The sequence below is a fragment of the Falco naumanni genome, chromosome 11, assembly GCF_017639655.2.
Source record: "Falco naumanni isolate bFalNau1 chromosome 11, bFalNau1.pat, whole genome shotgun sequence".
Classification (NCBI taxonomy): Eukaryota; Metazoa; Chordata; class Aves; order Falconiformes; family Falconidae; genus Falco; species Falco naumanni.
The window spans coordinates 30,040,444-30,062,664 of record NC_054064.1 but is presented as its reverse complement, the minus strand read 5'-3'; the positions used below and the strand labels follow the sequence as shown (position 1 = coordinate 30,062,664).

The 22,221-nt window shown below is 49.7% G+C and overlaps 1 protein-coding gene across 1 annotated transcript in view; it reads left to right on the top strand.

The window, feature by feature from the left end:
• PLPP3 (phospholipid phosphatase 3) overlaps window positions 1-21,984 on the top strand; it is a 45,278-nt gene extending 23,294 nt beyond the window's left edge. Inside the window, exons 2-6 of the mRNA XM_040610515.1 lie at window positions 1,702-1,859; window positions 6,583-6,866; window positions 7,651-7,708; window positions 15,779-15,955; window positions 21,039-21,984. Of these exons, the coding sequence (XP_040466449.1) occupies window positions 1,702-1,859; window positions 6,583-6,866; window positions 7,651-7,708; window positions 15,779-15,955; window positions 21,039-21,164 (803 nt within the window). The 3' untranslated portion in view covers window positions 21,165-21,984. The remainder of the gene's footprint in view (window positions 1-1,701; window positions 1,860-6,582; window positions 6,867-7,650; window positions 7,709-15,778; window positions 15,956-21,038) is intronic.
• Window positions 21,985-22,221: the final 237 nt, after the last annotated feature.

Genomic DNA, 22,221 nt, shown 5'->3' with positions numbered 1-22,221 from the left:
GGGGTCCTGAGCGGTGGTCCTGGCGGTTCTTGGGTACCTGAGAGGCTTCAGGTCTGTGTGTGGTTGTCCCGGCTCACTGATGATGGCGATTTTCCTTTTTCTTAAGACTAACAAACCCTCTAATAATCCTGGATTAGGCAAGCCTATTAACGTATAGGAAAAGGAGCCAAAAGGGATTGCGCAAAGTGAAATACAGAACGTGGTTCACGTGGAGAAGGGGAACATTATTTTGATGGTACTTTTTAACAGCCTGGATGGTACCTTTGGTAATCGCATCTAGCAGATCCCGAGGACTACAAACGTACCGTGGAGAGATTTAGGTTAAACCCAACAGCACTTCATTTTTATTTTATTTTTTTTATTTTTTATATTTATTTTAGAAGGAAAAACCCTCTGATGTCTAAGAGTGCTAGCTGTGTAAACAAGCTCACAGATACCTAAGCAAGTTAGTGGTCGACAAATATTCCCTAGTGCTTTCTGTAGGATCTGGGCGTGAGACCTGTTGTCTTGGCCCAAGGACAGCTTGAACCACGGTGCATTTGTTTTCCCCTTACCTGGGTTTCGCTCTGCAAGTGGGAGGAGGGTTTCCTGTACCTTGTGGTTTGTGATTTACTCTGAACATGGGTTTCAGGGAATTTGGGGCTTGTTTTGGTGGGGACGTACTGCTCCTCTTGGTGTTGGGCTCTGTAGCAAAGGTAGATGGGGAAACTGAGGGTGCCCTGCCCAAGGTACCATCGTGGCTGGGAAATACCCCGGGGCTCTCGTAGGATTGAGGCAATGCTGTGTTTCTCTAAAGACTTGGAAGAATATGGTTACAGCTGTGCGGCGATTTCGAGGTGTCCCTTCCGTACTGCGTGCCCTAAGCCCTCACCCTGTGTTTCTGAGCAGATCTGCTCCATGCTTGATGCGAAGGTCCAGATGAGCTGTGCAGACGCAGGTCTCCTGCGTGGAAAGTTCACAAACAGCATTTTGAAACAGGTTTTGTGTGGCTTTAAGGTGATCGAAAGCAAACAGGCTCTGGTGGGAATTCAGCAGCTCTTGTAGGTGGGCTGGCTGGATGTGTGCGCCGCTTGCCCGGGCGAGGATGGGTCAGGGGTGGGTATCCCACAGCTGCTCAAAGCACATCGGCTTATGGCAGTAGGTACAAACATACGTATACCCTGTAAATACAGAGAGGGGGGAGTCAAGGAAGGCTTCAAAAGCTTAAAAGTAACAGGGATGGAGTGTAGCTGGGCTGCCCGAGTCGGAGCAGCCGTGCTGATACTCGATCCTGCAGTGTTTGTTTGCACAGCTCTGGGCTGCCCTGCCGTGGGGCGCTCGGCACAGCATCGGGCCCTCCCAGGAGAGAAGCGCCAGATTCATTTTCATGGCTTTTTGCAGAGGGATTGCTTTAGGGGTCCGTTCCTGTAAGTTAATATTTGCAATGCACAAGGCTTAACTGAAACCAGGCAGTGCAGACATCTGATAACCATAACAGAGGAGATGCTTTTTCCCCGCAAGAGCGACTTGGAAAAACAAATCCCAATGCTACTCCCTTTAGAAAGATAGCAATATAGAAAGAAAAGCACCGGGGAACGGTGCTGCGTGGTTTGCAAGGGGGTTTCTACTGGGTCTTGGGGTTTTTGGTTTGTTTTTTTGGTGAGCTGCTTGTGTTTGCCTGTATTGCTGATGCGTTTGGTTATTGTCTCCCCTCCTTTCCAGCGGGGTTGCCCTTCCTCATCATTGAAACGAGCACAATCCAGCCCTACCAGCGGGGCTTCTACTGCGATGACGACAGCATCAGGTACCCGCTGAAGACGATGGAGACTATCAATGATGCAGTGCTGTGTGCTGCGGGCATCCTCATCGCTATCCTCGCTGTAAGTACCACCTCCGAACCCCCCCTCTCCTGTCCCTTGGGTATCCTGGGTGGCTTTTTGTCACCTCTTTAGCTGATGGCACCACCGTTCCATTGGTGTGGGGGTTTAACACACTCTTGCCAGTATGTCCACGCTATCTACTGAGGTGCACATCTTCTCTGCGATTATTTGACTTCTGCGTAACGTGGAGCAGTAAACATTTGCAAATGAAAGCTTGTAATGGGAGGAATGAGATTACTCCTGAAGCCCATAAACAGGCCCAAAGCTGTCTGGGCAAGTCTGTGAGCTCCACAAGAGTTTTTTCACCCTCCAATAAGAGTTCAGGGTAGAAGCAAAAAGACTTGGAGTGTCAGTAAGGACTTGGCATGGTTTGTCCCTATTCAAATAACTCTTGGTATTTGCCTATTTCATAAGGTTTAAAAAAAAAAGAAAAAAAAAAAAAAAAAAAAAGAAAGGATACATCTTTTCAGCTAACCAGTGCCTGGAAAAATTTCACAGGTTAGTATTAGATTTTTAAGAGATTGTATATTGCAGCCGTTTTAGAAAGACAATTAAAACCTTCCATGGGGAGCATATTCCCAGAGTCCTCACTCTAAAAAGTAGTTAATGCACCACCTTCCCAATGCCGCCTTGCTTCTCTTTTCCTGCCAGCTTTCCTAGAGCTGTGGTAGGAAATGATTGCACGGTGAGAGCTTTAAATGTCAGCCAAAAACCTAAATTCAGCCCATGGAGCTGAGCCTCCTTATGCCAGCATGTATTTGGTGCCGGGGCAGGAGGCAAGAGCTGTCTCCTGGTTGTTGGTTAAATGCTTCCAGCTGAAGATGAAATTCCCCTATGAAAAGTACCTACTATTTCCTTCTCACCTGCTGCCAGCACAGCTCAGGTGCTTTCCCAGAGATGCTGCCTTCCTCTTGGTCCTTCAGCTGGGAGGGATGGAGATGGAGAGGTCAGGAATGCTTGTTCCCCTCCTAGCTTTCATCTTTGCTCATAGGAGCAATGGTGTGGGCAATAGGTGTTCTGGCATGGCGTGTGCCTGCTTTGGTAGTACCCCGTCCTCAGCCTTGCTGCTTCGTGCTGTGAGCATCTTCATCGTTTCCTGATCTCTCCATCGTTTCCTGACCACATACACTCACTTAGCAAAGTAGGTTCCCATAACTGCCTTGTGCCTGTGCCCCCTCCCTCCTCAAAACAAGCCCGAAAGGTGCCAGACCCCCAGTTTTGTAAACGCAGCCGAGTTTTACCCTGCAGGTGAATTACCCCCAAGTGTGGAAAAGCCATAAAAACGAAATGAAAAAGCCTCTCATTTTCGCATTACTGCCTGAGCTATCGGCACGCCGGCTCCATGCAGAGTGTGCTTCTGATCAGTAATGAGGCAGTGGCAAATATGGGAGTTGGAACAGAAACTGGAAACATAATCAGCTGCCTATGTGATCCATCAAATTTCTACCACGAAATAGCAGGTCAATTAAAAGAGAAAGAAAATCCCCAAAGAATTAGATGTTTCTGCCCTGGTTTCACTGTGCCCACAACAAATGTAACTTAATAAGGTAAATTCAAAAGCTAAGTTATTTGCTGTTGAGTGATACAAATGGCTAACGAGGAATTGAAGCAACAGATTTCTTTGCTATGGCAGCATGCGTGGAAAATTCAAGTCAGCCTGACCTCTTTTTTCAGATGTAACCCAGATACCAGAATTACTGTAGCATAATAGGAATTCCTTCCAAATCCACAAAGCACTGACTCCGCTCCTTTCGCTCACAACGTTGCCTTCGGAAGGCAGGACAGCGGTTATGAGGACTTCCAGGAGCTGGCGTTCAGGATGGAGCAGCCAAAATTTCACACCCTTGTGTTACGTGGCGTCACAGGCAGTCTAGCCCAGGGTAAAAGGTCCAGGTCATGCTTTAAATGGCTTGAGGACACCCAGAGTGCTCGTTAGGTAAACAGCAGAGGCAAAGACCTTTGCTTCGATCAGGATGTGAGAGGATATGCATTTGGTTCTAATACCTATATATTTACTGGCTTCAGGCAAATTTCCGTGTAGATGACCCTGGAGAGGCTCGTGCCCCTGGGATGCGGGCTCTTCATCTCTCCTGGCTGCTGCTCGTGCTGGAAGGTGGTTAATTTGATTGGCACAGCAGCATGTTGACGGTCCCTGGGATGGCTCTGGGAAGGTGACATTTCCTCTTGCTGAGCCTCGTACGGTACCGCTGCCATGGTGCCCCGGCCCTCACACCTGACAGCTCTTGAAATCCTATGAAAAATATCTAAGAAAATTAATTTCCTAGGTGATCTGAGTTACACAGCTGGATTAGCTGGTAGTTTTACTGTTGAAGGTGATATGCTTCAACGTGATTAGACACAGGGAACATTACACCAGAGACGTGAGTGATTAGAAAAGCTCTAAAAGTAATTACAGGTTAATTGGATTGCTAGTGATATCTTATAATAATGATAAAATGGGCATGGCAACCAAAAGTCTGCTAAAGGCATTCACGGACAGAAAATTTGGCTACTGGCTCCTCTCTAGTGACCGTCTTAAACGTGTGTGACAGTCCCCCGTGAGCTGTGCCCGTCACGTCGGCGCGGCATATGTCCCGTGCAGATGGCTCAGCAGAAGTGCAAGGCGTAAGAAGAGCTTAGTATCTTTAAGACTTGTTTTCTTTTCAGGATGTCCTTTCAGTTCGTGCACATCTGTGCTGCATTAGTTTTTCACCGTCCTGCTTTATCTGGGACGGCACTGCCAAAAAAACAAGTTTGCCCAATTTTTAGCTTCTCATTAAGGTTGAGCCATGGGTTTAACTACGCGGGGAGGGTTCGTAGCTGCCCAGCAGCATGCTAGCGAGGGAATGAAGTCTCCAATTTACAATCTGCTACATGTGTGCAATTACCCAGACCACCAACGGTGAGAGAAAAGTATTAATCCCCAGACTTTTGTTGGTCCCTCTTTAAAACAGTCACATGCCTTTCCCAGGCCAAGAGCCTCAGGTTTACGTGGATCTGTTTGTGAGTTGGGAGTAATGGCACATCTGCCAGTATCAGATGTCATCCTTAATTTCTCTTGTCTCCCCTCGGCAAAAGTCGTGAGTTCTGGAGCTGGTAGCTCCCCTCCGTGTGAGCCCAGGCTCCCGGGAGGCTGCAGGCAGCGGCCGTGCCCATGTGCAGGAGCCTCCATGTCCACCCAGGACAACCTCCCCCTGCAGTCCTCATACCAGCAGATGTCCTGGCGAGGGGTCCGAACCGGAGATAAACCGTGGTCTTTGGAGTCTGTGAGGATTAAAATGATGCTGGTGAGCTGCAGCTCCCCAGACAGCTCTTGATCACGACCAGATTTCTAAGAGTAAATCTCAGCGGTGACACGTAAACCCAGAACGATGGTGCAGCCATGCAAAACATTTCTGTGCGTGGCAGCAGAGTGCTCTAACTTGGCCTTTATTTTTTAATTATTATAGTTGTATCTCTCTTTGATAAATCCCGCTTAGCAGCAATTTCAGCTGCCTTAGGTCAACCTTTGCTTTTCCAAGCCATGCTACAAGTGAGTTCAAACAATGATACAGCTTCATCTCCTCTTAGTCTAATTGCCATACTTTTCCAGTTTATTAGTTTCCAAAGGTTGTGCCAAGCTTTTAAAAAAGGTAGGCAGGGGAGCCTTGTCTCCTGCACGCCGCTGGCAGGCTGCCATGCCGGGAGGAATATTGCTGGCTGCTCCAGAAAGGGATTAACATGAAGGCATTTTTCCTGACAGTTAATTTTACATATCACGGTCCTCGTGACTAGAGAGGGGCAGGGATAAGGGGGCAGCCAACAAAAAAAAAAAAAAAAAAAAAATCAGCCTCGATTTATCACTCGGGTATAAAAACATTTAAAGTAATGAATAAAATCCTAAAGCTGTAAATCTGGAGCTCAAAACCTAGGTGTGTAACGTGATGGAGAACAATTTAAGCCTTTGCCTCTTTGGAAGAGGTGAGACATTTGGACTTCATTTCACAGCCTGATTTTCATTAACCTGCCTTTTGAGAGCCGGGATTGTGAGAAGTCAGGTCTTCTGCTCCCTGACAGTGATTTGTGGCGATATTGTCAAACCCCAGCACCCCAACACAAGAAAAACGTGATGTGCTGCCATGCAATTGCAAGACCCCTTGAAACGCCCAGAAATGGCTGGTGTTTACAGAGGCTTTGAGTGGCAGCAAGTTTTGGGCCAGAATCTGAGAAGTTTGGGGCTTTCTGAGTCTTTTGCTGTTGTGCTCATGGTTTTCAGGGAGGAAGATAAGCAGGTAGTTATTTTTTTTTCCCTCCAAAATGATTTTGATAAGAGGGTAGGGGATCTGGCCTCTCCTTCCCAAACACGCACTGATTCTTTCTCTGGTTTATATTGCTTTTTTTCCCTGCTGTACTGGTATGGATCTGGGCTACTATTTCACTTCTGTAAAGACGTGCCAACGTGCTAAACCAAAATCTAGCGTTGTTTGTGTTGGTTGTTTTTTGGGGTTTCTTTGTTCATTGAATTTTTCCATAAAGAACATTTCGAGCGCTGCAATCTCTTCTTGAGAGGGCAGAGAAGGAGGATGGAGAGATGCTGGGCTATGGCTCTCCTTCCTTGCTGTGGGAGCAGAGTGCTGGTTTGAGATGCTCAGAGCTGAGAGCTGTCTCAGCCCTGCATCTGCTGCAGGTTTTGCACAGCATTTTGCCTACTCTCTAACCTCTCTCTTGTCTTCCCCCCCCCCAGATTATAACGGGAGAGCTCTACCGCATCCACTACCTGAAGGAGAAATCGCACTCCTTTATCCAGAACCCCTACGTGGCGGCTCTTTACAAGCAGGTGGGCTGCTTCGTTTTCGGCTGCGCCATCAGCCAGTCCTTCACAGACATTGCCAAAGTGTCCGTCGGGCGCTTGCGGCCGCATTTCCTGGAGGTTTGCGATTTGGATTTTTCCACCATCAACTGCGCTAAGGGAGTTTACATCCAGAACTACACCTGCAGGGGAAACGACAGCAAGGTCCAGGAAGCCAGGTGAGAGCCTGCGGCATCAAAGCGATGGGTTACCACCACCAAAATGGCACCTCGTGTGAAATATCTCAGGGGGTTCTCTGCCAGCAATAGATGACTCAAACGCTGCTTGCTCTGCAAAGGCTGTAACTGGCTGCCAGTGACTGGCAGTTTCCCTTAGGAATCGCAGCGCTTGGCTGAATAGTATTTCTTTTCCTTTCTCTTTACTCCTCCACTATTGTTTCCCCGTGTGGTTGCTCAATGTGGGAATTCACCGCGGGAGCTGAGCTGATGGTGAGCGGCTCGAGCTGACCCATGCGGCGGGGCAGAGGGCTCGGAGGAGGAGGAGGAGGCTCCGTGCAGGCAGGGCTGCCAGCGCCTCCCCTTCGGGCTCCCTATCAAATCCATCAGATGCTCGAGTCTGACATTTCCAGGGGCACATTTCACACGCTGCAATTAAGCAACCAGAGAAGTTGCTCACTTCTTATTTCTTTATGGTTTCCTGGTTATTTGAGGCGAGAGGATGAGTTATCAGGCTATCCTGGAAATCACTGCTGTCCCACAAGTAGACCAGGAAGGGACGAACAATGCAAGCATCCTGTCCATCCCTGTGCGCTTTTTTTTTTTTTTTTTTTTTTTTGCTGGGTGGATAAATGGGGGTTTTGTAAGCCAAAAGACTCTGGGGGTTGTGGGTCCCTCCGCTTTGGCATCCCTCTTAGTAGCAGCAGGCAAAGTCACCATATCACGTGTAAAATTGTAATACCAAAGGTTATAGTGACTGGTTCTTAGCACCTGCTTTGTTTTGCAGGAAATCCTTCTTCTCTGGGCACGCGTCCTTCTCCCTCTACACCATGCTGTATTTGGTGGTGAGTAGCGTCAACCTTGCTTGAGATTGACATGATTTACCCACTGTCCCCCTTTCCCAAGGCACTCACCCCCGTTCAGTGGCAATAGCAGCACGATGAGCATCACCGATAGAGGGTTGGTTGAAAAAAGAGCCTGAACAAGCTGCTGGTGGAAAGCTCCACTCTCAGCCCCTCTGGTGTTATTTGGGATGGAGACTCCTGGGGTGATAGTTTTGCTGCACGGCTTTGGGATGTAGCCAAGGCCGCAATTAAATCTGAATCCAAATAAATCTGTGGATGACCTGGGCAATTTCATTCACCCCACATTGTGGTTTCTGCTGAGGAGAATTTGGGGTGAGCCAAAACGCTGCACCAGCGGAAAGGGGACGATGTGCCGTCGTGGCTCTGTCGGGGGGGCGAAGGCTGGTTCCCAACTGTGCCAGCAAAGCAGGTGGAGCAACCTCTGCCTGCCTGGATCCGGAGCAGAGGACTGGGACTTGTTTTTCTTTGTCAGTGAGAAATGGCTCTACCCTTCCTGCGCTGGGCTGGGGCCGGGGCGGCTGCCAAGGTGCTTCCTGCCGGGGCTGCGGGAGGCTCGCTGCCCGCACCGCCCGGGGCTGCACCCGCGCGCGGCCGGGGCTGTCTGGGCACTGATTTCTGTCTGGGTTTATTTATTAATTATTTAAAAAAAAAAAAAAAAAATATTTATTTATTTTAAAAAATCAGGAAAAAGGTTTTTGGATTCCTTTCAAGATTTGTGCTTCCCCCATCTCCTGTAAGCTCAGACCAGCAAGCAAAGAAACAGCATGACACCGATAAAAATGTTAAACACGAGCTTTATCTGCGAACATTGCTTCCCCCCCCACCCCCCGGTCCTTTTGCTCTACCCTCTCAAAAGATAAGTGACCGCTGCTCCCTCCTGCCTTTTCAGCCCTGGATTCCCCCTCCCTGTGAGCATTTTCTGTAATTGAATTACTAAGCTTACTAGGCTGTTGGGGGCGGTGTATTAAATTGTTTTCTCGCTTTCCCCCTTACTTTATTTTGTTCTTGGAAAACATCTGAATTTCTTCAGTAAGCGTTTTGGCTGTTTCCTCCCAGCTGTGTTACGATGCAGAGCTGCCCTGGTGATGCTTTGCAGGAGGCTCAGGCCTCCATCACTGCCGTCACAAAACTTTCCGAGCTGAGTTTGGAAACCATTGCTCACACTGGCATTTATTTATTTCCGAGGGGGTCTGTGGCCAGTCAGATAAGTCAGCACCGAGATGCTTCTGAGTCTGGCATCCAGAAACAGCGAGGACTGCCAGTCTCTATTAAGTCAGTGGTGGTTTCTCTCCAAGAATTGGGTTGTCCCTCCAGGATTTTTTTTTAGGAGATGCTGCTCCTTGGCCTTTTTGCAAGTTGAGTCCAGTGCTTTCCCTTTTGCACGCGATCATGCCCTGCAGCATCCTTCAGGGTGGGGGGGAGGACCCCGGGGGCTGTGCGTGGCTGGACAAGCACTCACCCCCTCCCCGCATTTCCACCCCGCTCGCTTCAGCAGCATGTGCCCAAAGTCACCATGGCTTGACCCTATGTCCGCAGGGTACCAGGCAGGCCATGGTGCTTCACTAGTTGGGTTTTTTTCTGTGCTTTTTCTGAAAATCCAGCAGTTAGAGAGCAGGCGAGAAACAAACGGGAATGCCAGTGCCTGGGGGGCCTGGTGGTAAGGGGTGCACTGGAGACCCCAAAACTGCAGCGTGCATGCAACGTTTCCATGGGATGCATGGAAAACCCACGTGGCTCATTTTCCAGCACTGCTTTGCACCTGTGCCTGCTCCCTGATTTTCTTTTAACTTTGCAGAAGACTTCGAAAGTAGTGTTTAGCTCCTGCAGAATGCTCCGGAGCAGAATGCTGCCTCTCATCTCTCTTTGCTGCCCTTCCCTGTCCCCATATGGGAGCACTCGAGCTGTCGGTGCTCAGCAGCCTCTGCCCCTTGACCCTCTGCTCTGGGACAGCAGCATGGAGGAGTTTGGACACCCAGTCCCTTAAGAATTCTTTTTTTTTTTTTTTTTCCTTGTCCCAAAACTGGGATAACGTTGGTAGCAGGCTCTGTCTGACCAGCTGTTTGGTTGCCTTGTGCCTTAAAATGTCAGGGGGAAAATTGCACCAACTGTTTGGCCATAAATTAAAGGGAGAAAAAGTCAATTTGAGACAAGACAATGTGACACAGCATGTATCGGAGGTGAGGAAATGGTGATCTTAAGGGTCTTTTCCAACCTAAATGATTATGATTCTAACTTGCCCACGAGCACCCTGCTCTACATCACTGCAGCTCCCCGGCAGCGGCTGGAGCCTGAGCGAGAAATCTCACAGAAAACGGGAGGCAGAAAATCTGTCATGCTGGAGAGGCTGATAATATCCAAAGATAATGTTTAAAAAAACAAAATGAGATGTTACAATAACCCAGAGGGATTTTATTTAGTGCAAAATAAACCCGGCTGTCTTGCCCACCTCAATGAACGAGTGGGGTTTTGAAAGCCTGGTTAGAAATGTGGCATCCACCATGCTGAAGCCTGCAGGTTTTTTTGATGAATTTGATGAATTTAATCAGGGAATCATCTTAACCGAAACAAAACAGTTGTTCTTCAATTCCTGGGAAGTCAGGGCTTTGCTGCTGGTGCTTTGGATACCAGGAGTTTGCCGGGAGCCTTTGCAGAGTGGGGATATTTTGGGGGCTGAGCGTGTGCTGCAGAGGCTTGGCTGATCAGCCGCATCCTGAGTGCATCCCCTATTGAACAATACTTCATATTTCCAGGATAAGTCACTTCCTGCCTTTCCTGGCATTCCCTGGCTTCATGCTTAGGGCCCATTCTGAATTATAATGTTTTCAAGTTTGCCTCACCTGATGGAGATGGGTGCCAAAAAGCTTTACTTGGTCTATTAAAAGATACCTGGATTCCCACGCATCCCACGGGGCTTTGCCTGAGCCGTGGGGCTGGATTTGCCCAGGTATTTGGTGGCCAGTGGATGGGTGACGGTGGCTTCCCCATCGCCTGGCGCAGCAGCAGTGCCCTGTGGTATCCATCAAGGAGAATCAGTCTGGCCACGGGCTCCCGGTAGGAAAATGTGGATAGATGCCGAGCCCAGGAGGGCTCTGGGGGAAAAGTCCCAGGGAAAGGCGCTTGCAACACAGTAAAATCTCCTGGGATTTAGTTCTAAACACTGAGACTCCGGGGCTAAGTTTCTCGCAGCCTTCTTGTCACCAAGAATACTCAATTAACATCAGGCCTTTGTATAAAAAAATTAAAAGGGGAAATTACGCTTGGGTAATCCTCTTTGTCTTAATTTTCCTTGCTTTGTTACTCCTTGGCTGAGCAAGCCTGTAATACGTATTTTTAGCAGGCTGAGGAAAGAGGAGGTATGTAACAGCCTATTCCCTGCAGCCCTCCGGACCCGACCCGTGCCTCTGGGCTGCGTCTCGCTGGTGTGGGGAGGCTTTGCGGGGTGCGAGGGATGCTTCCCGCTCCCCTCGAGCACCTCAGCCGTAAGACTGACTGTTTTTGCAGCCTGAAGTCGCAGCCAACCACACAGAGGATGCAGAACAGCTACCTTAATATCAGAAAAGCTAAATGAATATCCCTCAGCAGTGTTGGCTGATTCCAGGTAAAATGAGAGCAAAACAGGGTGGCTTACGCATTTAACGTGCGTTAGTGGGTGAGGCTGAAGACGTCAGATCAGGTGTGGTTTAGTGTATTCTACTGATTTATATGAAAAATTAGAGATGGTGCCGGTGTTGTGTATTGGAGTGAGCGTGAGGCTTCTCACCGGGGTTTCTTGCTGAAGGGTGGAGAAGGTCCCAGTGCTGTGATGCTGCTGAGCGATCACCTGCCTGCGAAGGCAACTCCATGGTGGTTGTGAACTTGAAGTCAAGCTTAGCAGTGACCTAAGTAAACTGGAATAAGCTGGAATTATATCAGAGGCCAGGGCCAAGGTGTGAAATGCGTTGCTAAGCTGATGGGAGTATTCTAGAGGGAGCAGGAGGGTGCTGTACGCTCAGCAAAGAGGCAAAGAGCGTGCCTTCCCTGCTGGGAGGTCTCTGCTCTTCTCCTGTCCTTGTCTTCTGGCCAGCTTGGTGCTAAAAGCTGAATTCTGCAGTTCCCCTTCCTCCAGCTGGCTTTGCCCAGCCAAGGCAGCGCGTTACGGTGGGGTGGGTTTGGGTTTGCGAGGTTTTGGCCCCATACCGCTTTGGGTACCGCTCTGTTTGCAGAGGCGGCTTCAGGTCGGGCAGCCAGGAACAAGACTGGCCGTTTCCCAGAAGGAAACCTTCAGTGTGGCTAAGGGACGTGGTTGATGGAGTTCAGCCTTGTGGTGAGGAGACCGTGAACAGGGCAGGATTTCTGGGTGACAGAAAGCTCCGGGAGGCTGGAGGTGATGCTTTTAGCCTGTGTCCCCTGGCAGCTCCTCCTTGATGGTTTTGCTCAGGGTTGCATGCGGCCACCAGTTGCCCGCACCAGCACTGTGGAAGTCCCCTGGAAGCAGAGGAATGATGTGACGTCCTTCAAGCCATCTGCTTTGTGGTAACTCAGCCTCTGCCAGGAGACAGTGGATGGGAGCTCCAAATAACTCTTGCTCTGTGCAATCCCATTTCATTTCATCCACCCCTGCTCTGGTTGATGCTTCTCCTGACTTATGCTGCCCTGGGATGGTCTGTGGTGGAGATAACCCCAGCTGTGGTAGTGCTCCTCCATCTCCTCCTGGGAAGGGCGCCATCCAGCCCCATATTCCCATCAAAATCTGGCAGTCCTTAGCAGGCAGCACTTCAGATTTGCTCCCATGTTTAAAAAAAACAACAAAGCCACCAAAATCCCTTCAAAAGCAGGTTTTTCAGATAAATTGCCAGGAACTTCCTGTTTCTTTGTAATAGCACTGATTCCTGTTTTAGGGAAATTCTGATCCTGTCAGCCCCCAAGCTCCCCTTTCGCTGTTTGACCTCTTATTAACTAGGTTTTTCTTTCATATTGAGGGCAGAGGCAAAGTTTGGAGCACCCCGAGGCTTTCACCTCTGAAGTACTCTGAGGGGACTGTCAGCACCCTGGTGTTTGAGCACAGTTGCTGATGTCCTGCATGCTCATAGTACGCCTGTGGAATACGAGAGGTGTTGTTATCCTCTTTTTTTTTTTTTTTTTTTTTTTTTTTTTTTTTTTTTTTTTCCTCCCCTTATAAACGGGAAACGTAAACAGCAATTTTCCCAAGACTTTTTGTTGCAGCAGTAAGAGGGGGAGCTCAGTCGAGATCCTCATGCTGGTAGTGTGGTGTCTGAGGTGCATCTACTGGGCTGGGTATTGCTCCTCAAAGATGCGTAGGTGTATCTTTGAGTGTAAGTTGGGTGCTGGGGACCAGGGTGGCACCCAGCACACCCCGCAGGGTGCCGCGCTGCCTTTGCACACCTTCTCCAGGGCTGAAGCGTGTACACTAGGCACACAGTTCAGAGCTGTGCTTTGGAAGGAGTGGGTCAGTATAAAAACAAGTGTATTTTTTAATCACTTCAGCCCCAGAAGTGTCTGCTATTACTGCGTGTTCAAACTCGTGGTAGGTTTTTATTGCTAATTTTTAATTTATGCTTTGCATCCTCACCTGTAGATGACCTATTTAGTCCAAGCTTGTTGAATGCAATGATTTGAGGAGAAGTCAAGCCTGTGTAAAAGGGACAAATGTCAGATTATCCAGCAGCAGGTTTCTTTCTTGAGGGGTTTGGTGTGATAGAGCCTCAAGACTAAGGGAAGGTGCTAGGTTTCAAGTCTTCCTGGTAGAACCTAAGGGTTATAGTTTATAAGATACAATACTTGGAGCGAATTTTGCTCTGCAACATCATACTGGCACCTGAGTTTTACACCGTCACCTGGGCTGGGCTGAGACTCTTGAAAGTGGAAATAGTCCTGACCCAAAACCATGGAAATGGAAGGATATTTCTGTGTCTTTTGTGTGCTTGAAAAGTGCTACTCTCCACAAATGCTGTTTTTCCAAGGGGCATTGTCTCTGCGCTAAGAATTTGTATTTAAAGATATCAGGGCCCCCAGCTCTCCCTGTCACCGCCTTCCCTGAATGCTTCCCAGGAGAATCCTGCCTGCACGGTTTATTCTCAGCATCAGATCACTGGGTACTCTAAATACCATGGCAATGAAAATTCAGCCAGCCTAAGCGCTGCAAACTGAAAATGCAGCCGCCTGCTAATGAACCGCATAGCTATTTGCTTGCAGGCTGAAGTGCCTGCTGTTAAATCACTGCAAGGGACTGTGCAGGATGGGGCTGTGCTATTTCACAGCTCCAACTTTCCTGCTCGGAGGTGGCTGCATTTTACCTGGAGGGAAAGCAGCTCATCATTGACGGTGGGAGTTTTTGTTATTTTTTTTTAGTTCTTTCTGGGCAGAATATGCCTCCTAATTTTAATATGTTGATTAATGACTCATCTTTCTCCTGAACATAGAAATTACCATCACAAGCTAGAGGACCAGCCAAGCAGTCCATTTGCTGGGCTGTATTGGCGCGGGTTTGCTGTAACTCACCCCGGAGCGTTGCATGTGCAAGTTTGCATGGTGTGGGGTGTGTGATGTGGCTCCGCTCCCAGACTCGGGCTGGTTTGCAGATATATTCCCCAGAATCATAATGTGTGTTAGCCAGCACCGAGCTGTTTTGGTACTACTCTCTTCCATGTTAATTGGCTGACAATTTGGATAATTTGGAGCATCTGCTCCATTCAAGAGATACGACGTTTCATTTCCTTTAAAGAGCCCAGTGTGTGTTCTTTCCAAAAAAGGGTAAATATAATGTTTATGCAACAGCCAAACATACTAAATTGGCCAAAATGATACTTCCCCCTTATCAGCTTTCCAATTAATTCTGATTTTATAGGTAAATGGTGTCATTAAGTTATTTGTGGTTTCAGGGAACCCAGCAAGAGCTTCATTCCCTTTCATATCAAGGCAGTGTAAACTGCTCCGGGTGCGTAAAAGGGATCATAAATGGGTATTAAATCCCTTTCCAGCCCTCTGATGTTGCAGAGTCCCAGGAAGCACGCTGGGTCTGGCTCCCAGGGCTTCGTTTAGGAGCAAGCAGAACATACCTGCTGCGGCAGAGCCCACGGGCAGCAGGTCTGAGCTGCAGGAGCATTTCCCAGGCACTTTTACAGTCCTTGAGCCATCGAATGCCTCTGTGCTCCCCGAGGCCGAAAGTCGCTGCAGCGTCCCTCCCTCCCCGCAGCCTTCCTCCCCGCGCTGGGCCCAGCCCCGCTCATCTGCGGGCAGCGGGTTGCCGTTTTCCTGTCCTCTCTTCCCGCCCGGCTTCCCGTTTCCCACAGGAACCAGCCATGCCCGCCGGCCGGAACGGAAAGGAGCCCGAGATAGTCACGGTGGGGGGACAATGTCCATTTGGCGTCGCCTCAGCTTCGTCTTTCTGGGTTGAGCCAGGACCTTGCTTTCCCCTCGCTGGGCAGGGGTGACTTCTCGCACCACGTGGCTGCTCCCGACACCCTGGGCTCGGGCTGGGAACCACGGTGGCGATGTTGGAGGAGTGCGTTTTGCATCCACATCATAAGCGGTTGTGACTGTGTCTGGAAACCCTTGGGGCTGGGGCCGGAGGTGAGGCGTGCTGCGTTGTTTCCTGGGTTTCCTCCGAGAGATGCCCTGGGTCCTGCGTGCCGCACGTTTGGGACCTTGCTTCTGTTAGACACTAAATAGCAGCGGAGAGGAATTTCCTTACTTGGCCCGATGGGATGTTGTGTGGAGGCTGAAGCAGGGCTGTGGGGTGAGCTGGGATGCAGGGGGTCCCAAGCCCCTGACCCTGGCTCACCAAGGAAGTGCTGTGCCCATCCACCTCTGCATCCCCTCCATGGCTTAAAATTGCTCCAGTTCCACTCCCCTTCGCATGACGGAGACCACACTTTTGCAAAGAGCATCCTTCTTCTTTGGCAGTTCCCCCTCCTTGAGCCACAGGGGCGCAGGTGCCCCAGGGCCAGCCCCACAGGGCGGTTGCTGCCATGTGTGCACATTTTGGGCACGGCTTCTCCTTTGCTGCCCTCAAATTAATGCAACATTTTTGTTTTCCTCTTTTCCCCACAGTTTTATCTGCAGGCCAGATTCACGTGGAAGGGAGCCCGCCTGCTCCGTCCCCTCCTCCAGTTCACCCTCATCATGATGGCATTTTACACCGGCCTGTCCCGCGTGTCGGACCACAAGCATCACCCCACCGACGTGCTGGCGGGCTTTGCCCAGGGAGCCCTGGTGGCTTACTGCGTGGTGAGTACAGCAAACCGTGCAAGGGGCGGCAGTGGGGATGCTGGGGGGGTCCTGGGGCAGTAGGGGGCATCTCCCCAGCCCAGCTTGCGTAACCCCCCCGTGACAGCCAGGGATGTGGCAGGAGGCTTGTCTGGTGTCACCCCTGTGTCACAGCCTGCGTGAACCTCCTCTGCAGGTGGAGTGCGGCTCAGGAGCGGGGCATCCTACCAGCCTGGCGGCGGGTGCTCTGGTGGCCACTTGGCCAAGGAGGGGACACCCGCTGGCGCTTCCCCCTCCCCATGAGCAAACGCCGCTACCGTTTTGGAGGGGGGAAGCAATTCCTCTTCTCCCCTGCCAAACAAACTGGATATTCAGAAAAAAATGCAACATTTAGAGGTTTTTCCCCATCAGCCTTGAGCTCCTGGAGGCTCCTGGGCAGCTCGGGGCACTGAAAAGGCATTCAGACGCAGGAGAGTCTTTCCCTCTCGGCCAGCGGCATTTGCTTCTCCAGCTGCTCCCTGTAACGAGCACCGGCTCGTTTGCAAGGCTTTCTGCCAGGACCCAGGCAGGGAGTCTGGGGTGGCTGGGATTACAGCTCTTCCCTGCACAATCCAGCTAAAAGCTGTCCCCTGGGAGCGGGAGCTGGTGTCTGCCCAGTGAGAGGAGGCTCCTTTGGTGGTGGGCTTTTAAGGTAGCGAGAGGGCTCGTGAGAAAACTGCAAACAAAAGCCATGCCTGCTTGTCTTCAGCTGCTGGGCTTGTTCTCATCCAATTTGCTTTCCAAAGATTGACCTGATTGCGCAGCCCCCTAACTCGAAGTGACACATGTAGATGTTTAAAGTAGGCAGGGTGGGGGGTACTGGGACGGGTGGCTGCCTCGCATAGAAACAAAGGGTCTGGTGGTTATGGTTATTCCAGTGCCTGTACAAAATCCTGAAAACAAGATTTTTAACAGTTCACCACTTGGGTTGGGTTGGTTTTTTTGGTTTTTTGGTTTGTTTTTTTTTTTTACCTGATCTAAAAATAAAGCAGCCCTGGAGGCAAGGAATTAAGTTTGTTAATGTTGTATTTTGCAAGGAGAGAAAATAGGTTATTTATGTACTTTCCACTAATTGATAATATTCCAAAGCCAAAACAAAAATGTCGTTGTTGGGAAGTTTTTATGAAGTATTATTAACTCTCTGAGCAGAGGCTGTTGGCTTTTGCTGTTGCTTGATGCCAATGTCCCACGCGACGCTGGCAAATTTAGAAGGGAGAAGCTAGAGAAGCCTGTGTGTGTGCACAGACGCATGCTGCTGTAACTCCTGCTTCCAGCAACAGCTTTACAGGTCCTGTGTCCTTCATTCCAGTGTTACCGGGCTGTTTCTCCAACTCCTGGTAGTTTTTCCTAGTCTGGCAGTCAGCTGCAGCATGGTGATGGCTGTGCTGGCAGCCCTGAGGAGGAAAGGCTCTGGGCCACACGGGGAGTGATGGAGCAGCTCGTCTCAGTCCAGCTGCCTGAATTTGCATCGTGTGGGTTTGTTGAGACACCAAGTGTGCATCACCGGGCGGTTTGATGACGGGATGTTTACCTCTCCTTGCGCCTTTCTGCTTGAGAGATGGGATAGTGGCAATATGTAGAGGGAGCAGGGACCAGACAATCAACCCCTGGATCCCAGCAGTGGTTTCAGAAAGACAATAGCTCTCCGGATGCTTGGGATGGGCGTCTGGATGCTTCCTGGCCAGGGCGAGCGGCAGGGCTGGCCATCCCCTCCCAGCCCTCCGGCAGCTGGGAGCTGTGCTGGGAAGGGGAGGCTGCAGCAGCGTTGGGCTGGTTTTCCTGTGTTGAGGTAAACCGACATAGGAAGCAGCTGCCTGCAGTTTCACAGGCAGGCTGGGCTTTGCCTGCAAGCCTGGGGCGACCTGCGCCGCTCCTCCCAGCTGGCTGGTGGAGGGGGCACTTGTCTCCAGACCCTTTGCAGGCATGGCTTGGTGGCTGGGGACATCTCAGGCAGCAGCTCAGGACTCGGGGCAGGTTTTAAACCCAACCTTCATCCCGTTTCATCAGCCTGCAAAGATCCATCAATATGTTCTCCCGAACCTGGCTTTGCTGGCGTGAGCCATTGCCTGGGAGGCGATTTCCTCCCTTTGGGAGATGGCGGCAAGGGACAAGAGGTAGAGTCACCCCGAGACTCCCTAAAGTTTGATTGAATGCATAGTTTAGCAGCTTTTTTGCTAAATTTACTGATGTGTCCTGGGGTGCTTGCCCAGCTCTGGGATCCGGCTCTCGTGCACGGGATGCTGTGAAGCGGAGGGAGGGAGTCTCCAGGTGGAGACTCACCATCTCCAACCCTCCCCAGGGTGCTCCCAGACACTCCTTCCCCCAGCACAGCCTTCAAGAGTCCACTCTGATAATAGTCAAGGGCCGTTAAAATACCATAGTTATCAGACTGTAATTTTCAGTAGAAACCAATTGTGGGTTTCATCTCTGAGGGCTGCCAGAGCTTAAATCCAGGTTGTGCTGCAGCAGACACGTTTGTCCTTCAGTGCCTGAAATAACAAGCAGAAGACATTAGTGTCAAGCGTTTCCAGCTGATGAAACATTCATACTTGGATCCAGGGTGAAATATGATGAGGATTTCTTAAATGGAAATAGTTTTCATGCGCGTTGTAGGCAGCCTGCTATGTGTCGTGTAGTTGGTCTCATCATCTGCTGGAGGGAGAAAGGGGAGATGTCGGAAGGACAGGCTCCTGGCATTGCTCTGGTTAGCTTAGATGAGTTGGTTTTAACCTCTCTGGATGTGAGTAAAGATTTCTCTGGATGTGAGTAAAGATTTCTCTGGATGTGAGTAAAGATTTCCTCAATATAATGAAAAGGAGTAGGAATTGTTGAGGGGCAGTATAAGATATTGGGATCCCTTTGTATAATACGCGCTCAGTCTTCTGCCATCAAGTTTTCTTTATGGGTGGAGAGCACCTTCTACAGGAAATGGAGCTAATCCAAGTGAAAAACTTTGCACGTTTATTAGTCCTTTTTTGTGTTAAACAGTTCAAGCATTAGGAGGATTTAACACACTGTTTTAACCCCCAAAGATCGTGTTTCATGATTCCTATAAGTGTTTGTATAACCTCCAGCCATGTTAAAGTGCAGTACAGTTTAAAGAGGAATGAAACCTCTTACCCAGCCTCTGAATTAAACCCTGAAAAGCAGCAAGCAGCACAGTAAAAACTGAAATGCCCGGGATGACACTCCACCATAACTCATTCCTGTCCAAAATAAGGACCAGACTCGGCGTAATCCCCGTATGCTTCTTGCACTCGGCAATCTCCTCCCAGAAGTGGATTGGTCACGGCTATCCTGGTGCAGGAATCGGACATCTTCTTGATTGAATCCAGCTCTCTGAGGCGGACAAGCGAGCAAGATGGCATCAGAAATGCACCGAGCCAACCGAACGGGGATTTTACAGTTATTAAAGACCCAAAAGAAAACCGTTGCCAGGGCAGCTCAATGTGCTTTTACACTGCGATGCTGCAGCAAAGAGGCCAGACTCCAGCTTGTGATCCTTGGCGGGATCAGCTGGGTCCTGTTATTTAACCAAAAGTACAAACGCTTCCACTTGGATGCCCTGTAAACAACTTTATCAGCTCTGTTATACAGCTAGGCAGCCAAACACCAGCACATACACTGAGAAAAGGGCTGGTTTATATGTCAACTCCTTCCCTGCTTTTCCACAAAGCAATAAACGCCGAGTAACAACAGCTCGGCTTCCTGCCTGCATCCCTGGTTACAGCCGGAGGAGGGAATTGCCACCTCGGGCAGGTTTGCTGTCTGTTCGGCTCAGCCCCTTACCTGCTGTGCCGACAGGGACTTGCAGAAATTGTTTCCAAGGATGACTAGACCTGCTGCCTAGGGCCCTGGGTAGCTAGAGAATGTAGAGATGCAGGAGAATGTAGAGATGCAGGTGGGGAAAATGTTTACTCCCTCCAGCCTGGATGTGCTAATCCAATATTATTTCTTTGAGCACCTCGGACTTATTTTTTTCCCCGTTTTATCTGGTTGCTTAAATATGTTGTGTTTGAGGACTGTGGGAGACAACTCAAATGCGCTGCTCATTCCAACAACCACGTGCTGCTCCTCCTGGGGTTTCGGCTCAGCAGATCCACAGCTTGGCCTGAATTACCGGTGCTTGACGGTGCCCGAGATGACCCAGCAAATCTGAGCTGGCAGAGGCAGCCGGCGGCAGGACCGAAGCTGGGGGCTTTGGTGCCAGCTAACAAAACGATGAGTGCTCACCACTTTTTGCCCCATCCAGAGGATCCGTGCTGTCTGATTCTTTTCCCTTCTGGCTCAGGGCTGAGCTTTGGCAAGGGAGAAAGTGCCCCGGTCCTGGAGGACCGATAAGCTTTGTGCAGCGACTGCCAAGGGAGGATGTGGAAGTTTCCTCCCAGCACTTTGTTTCTTATTGTGTTGCTACCTCCCGAAATTGCCAAGCACTGGCTTTTTCACATCCGGGAGAGGGGTTACATCACGGGATATTTAGGAAGAAGTAGTCAGGAATAGTTCCTCCTCTCCTTAGGCTTTGGCTTCCAGGACTGGACCCCAGCTCTGTACCGGTGCCTTGGTGAGGCATGAGGAGAGAGCATCTCTCACCGTTGACTCATAGCTGATAACTTTTAACACAGCTTTGCTTTGAAAGCTTTTAATTGCCTGCCTGGTGTCTGGCTGAATGAATTGTTTCACGCCAACTCCATCCCTAAAGCCACTCGCCGTGAGTCAGGCCAGCCCTTTGGAGACCTTTGTTATTCCGTCGGAGTGTGGGCCATGTATCTGTTTCCTGGCTTTTCAACCCGCTCAGCAGAGGTTTGGGTATTGCGCTCGGTGGTGACGCAGTGAGAAATGAAATCGTTCTGTCATGATTTTACTCTGTGTTCCCTGAGGTCTGAGCCTCCTCCCATATTTGCAGAATTCCCAGGGATTTCAAAGCTATCAGTGTTACAGGCAGGCATTTAATAGCATAAAAAGTGCTATTTTTGCAGCTTAAAGATACCGTGTATGTTGTAAACCAGGTTTTTGAATGAACATCACCCAATATAGCTAAGTTTCCCTTCTCCACTTATTCCTACAGGTGTTTTACGTCTCAGATCTCTTCAAGCCCAAGACAAAGACTTGCCTGCCTCCACCGCCCATCCGGAAGGAGATCCTTTCACCTGTGGACATCATTGAGCGGAATAACCATCACAACATGGTGTAGACCTTTGAGAAATTGGATGGGTGTTGTATTTTTATTTTTTTAATTTTTTTTTTTTTCAAAAAATGACTGCTGACAGCAACTACCTGCTGCTCTCAAATCTCATCAGACAGTAGAATGTAGGGAGAGACTTTCTTGCCCGACCAGTAAAGTCTTACTCTGTGGTCTTTTCAACTTACGACATTTGGATGAAAGGGGTGGTGGTCAACTAAGTCAAAAGTGACAATGAGAAAGGGGAAAAAAAAAATACAAAAGCCGAACAAACAAGGAGAGGTGCCGGAGTTCTGGATGTGCAATTGGTTTGAGTGTTCATGTTGTAGTGAACGCCAAATTGTTCATAGCCTAATGAACACTAAGGGATTTTCGGAAAGCTGGCCATCTTAGGGTTTTGTTACTATGAAGATTTCCAATGCCTGCGAGAAAGAACAACAACTCACGACTAAATTGTGTAGCACTATATACGAGAAACAGCACTGAGTCAAGATCTGGGATTGGTTTGTAAGAGTTGCTTTTTTTCTCTTTTTGATACTAGTTTATTTTTGCCTCCTCTATTCCATACTGTGACTTAGTTTAGAAGAAGCTTGCCTGGTCAAAGATCTCCAAAGGGTCTCTGTTCACACTACATGCCTTTAACGAGCAGTCTCGAGACGTGCAGTGAGGCTGAATAACTCCATCCTCTACGCAGAGAAGCCACATTTCTTCCTCTCAGCTTGCTCCCTGGCAAGGGCTTGTCCTGCCCGAGCTCCTGGGCATGTGCAGCACCCACAAATGGCCCTTCACAAAAAGAGCATCCTCTGCTTCCCAGCCATATCCCTGCCCCCCCCCCCCCCCCAACAAAAAAAAAAAAAAAAATCACAGCAGGTTTCCTGCACACCCACGGGAGCTGGCAGTTTGCAAGTGGGTAGCGGCAGCTCTGCCGAAGACTTGTTCGCACTACAACCTCGGGGCTGAGTCCTGGGGAAACTTTTATTCTGCAGTTTCGGGACGGGCTGCTGGGCGGCACGTCCCAGCCTGGGTGTCAGTCAGTCTGTGCATCCCCCCACCCCCTCCGCCCTTGGGC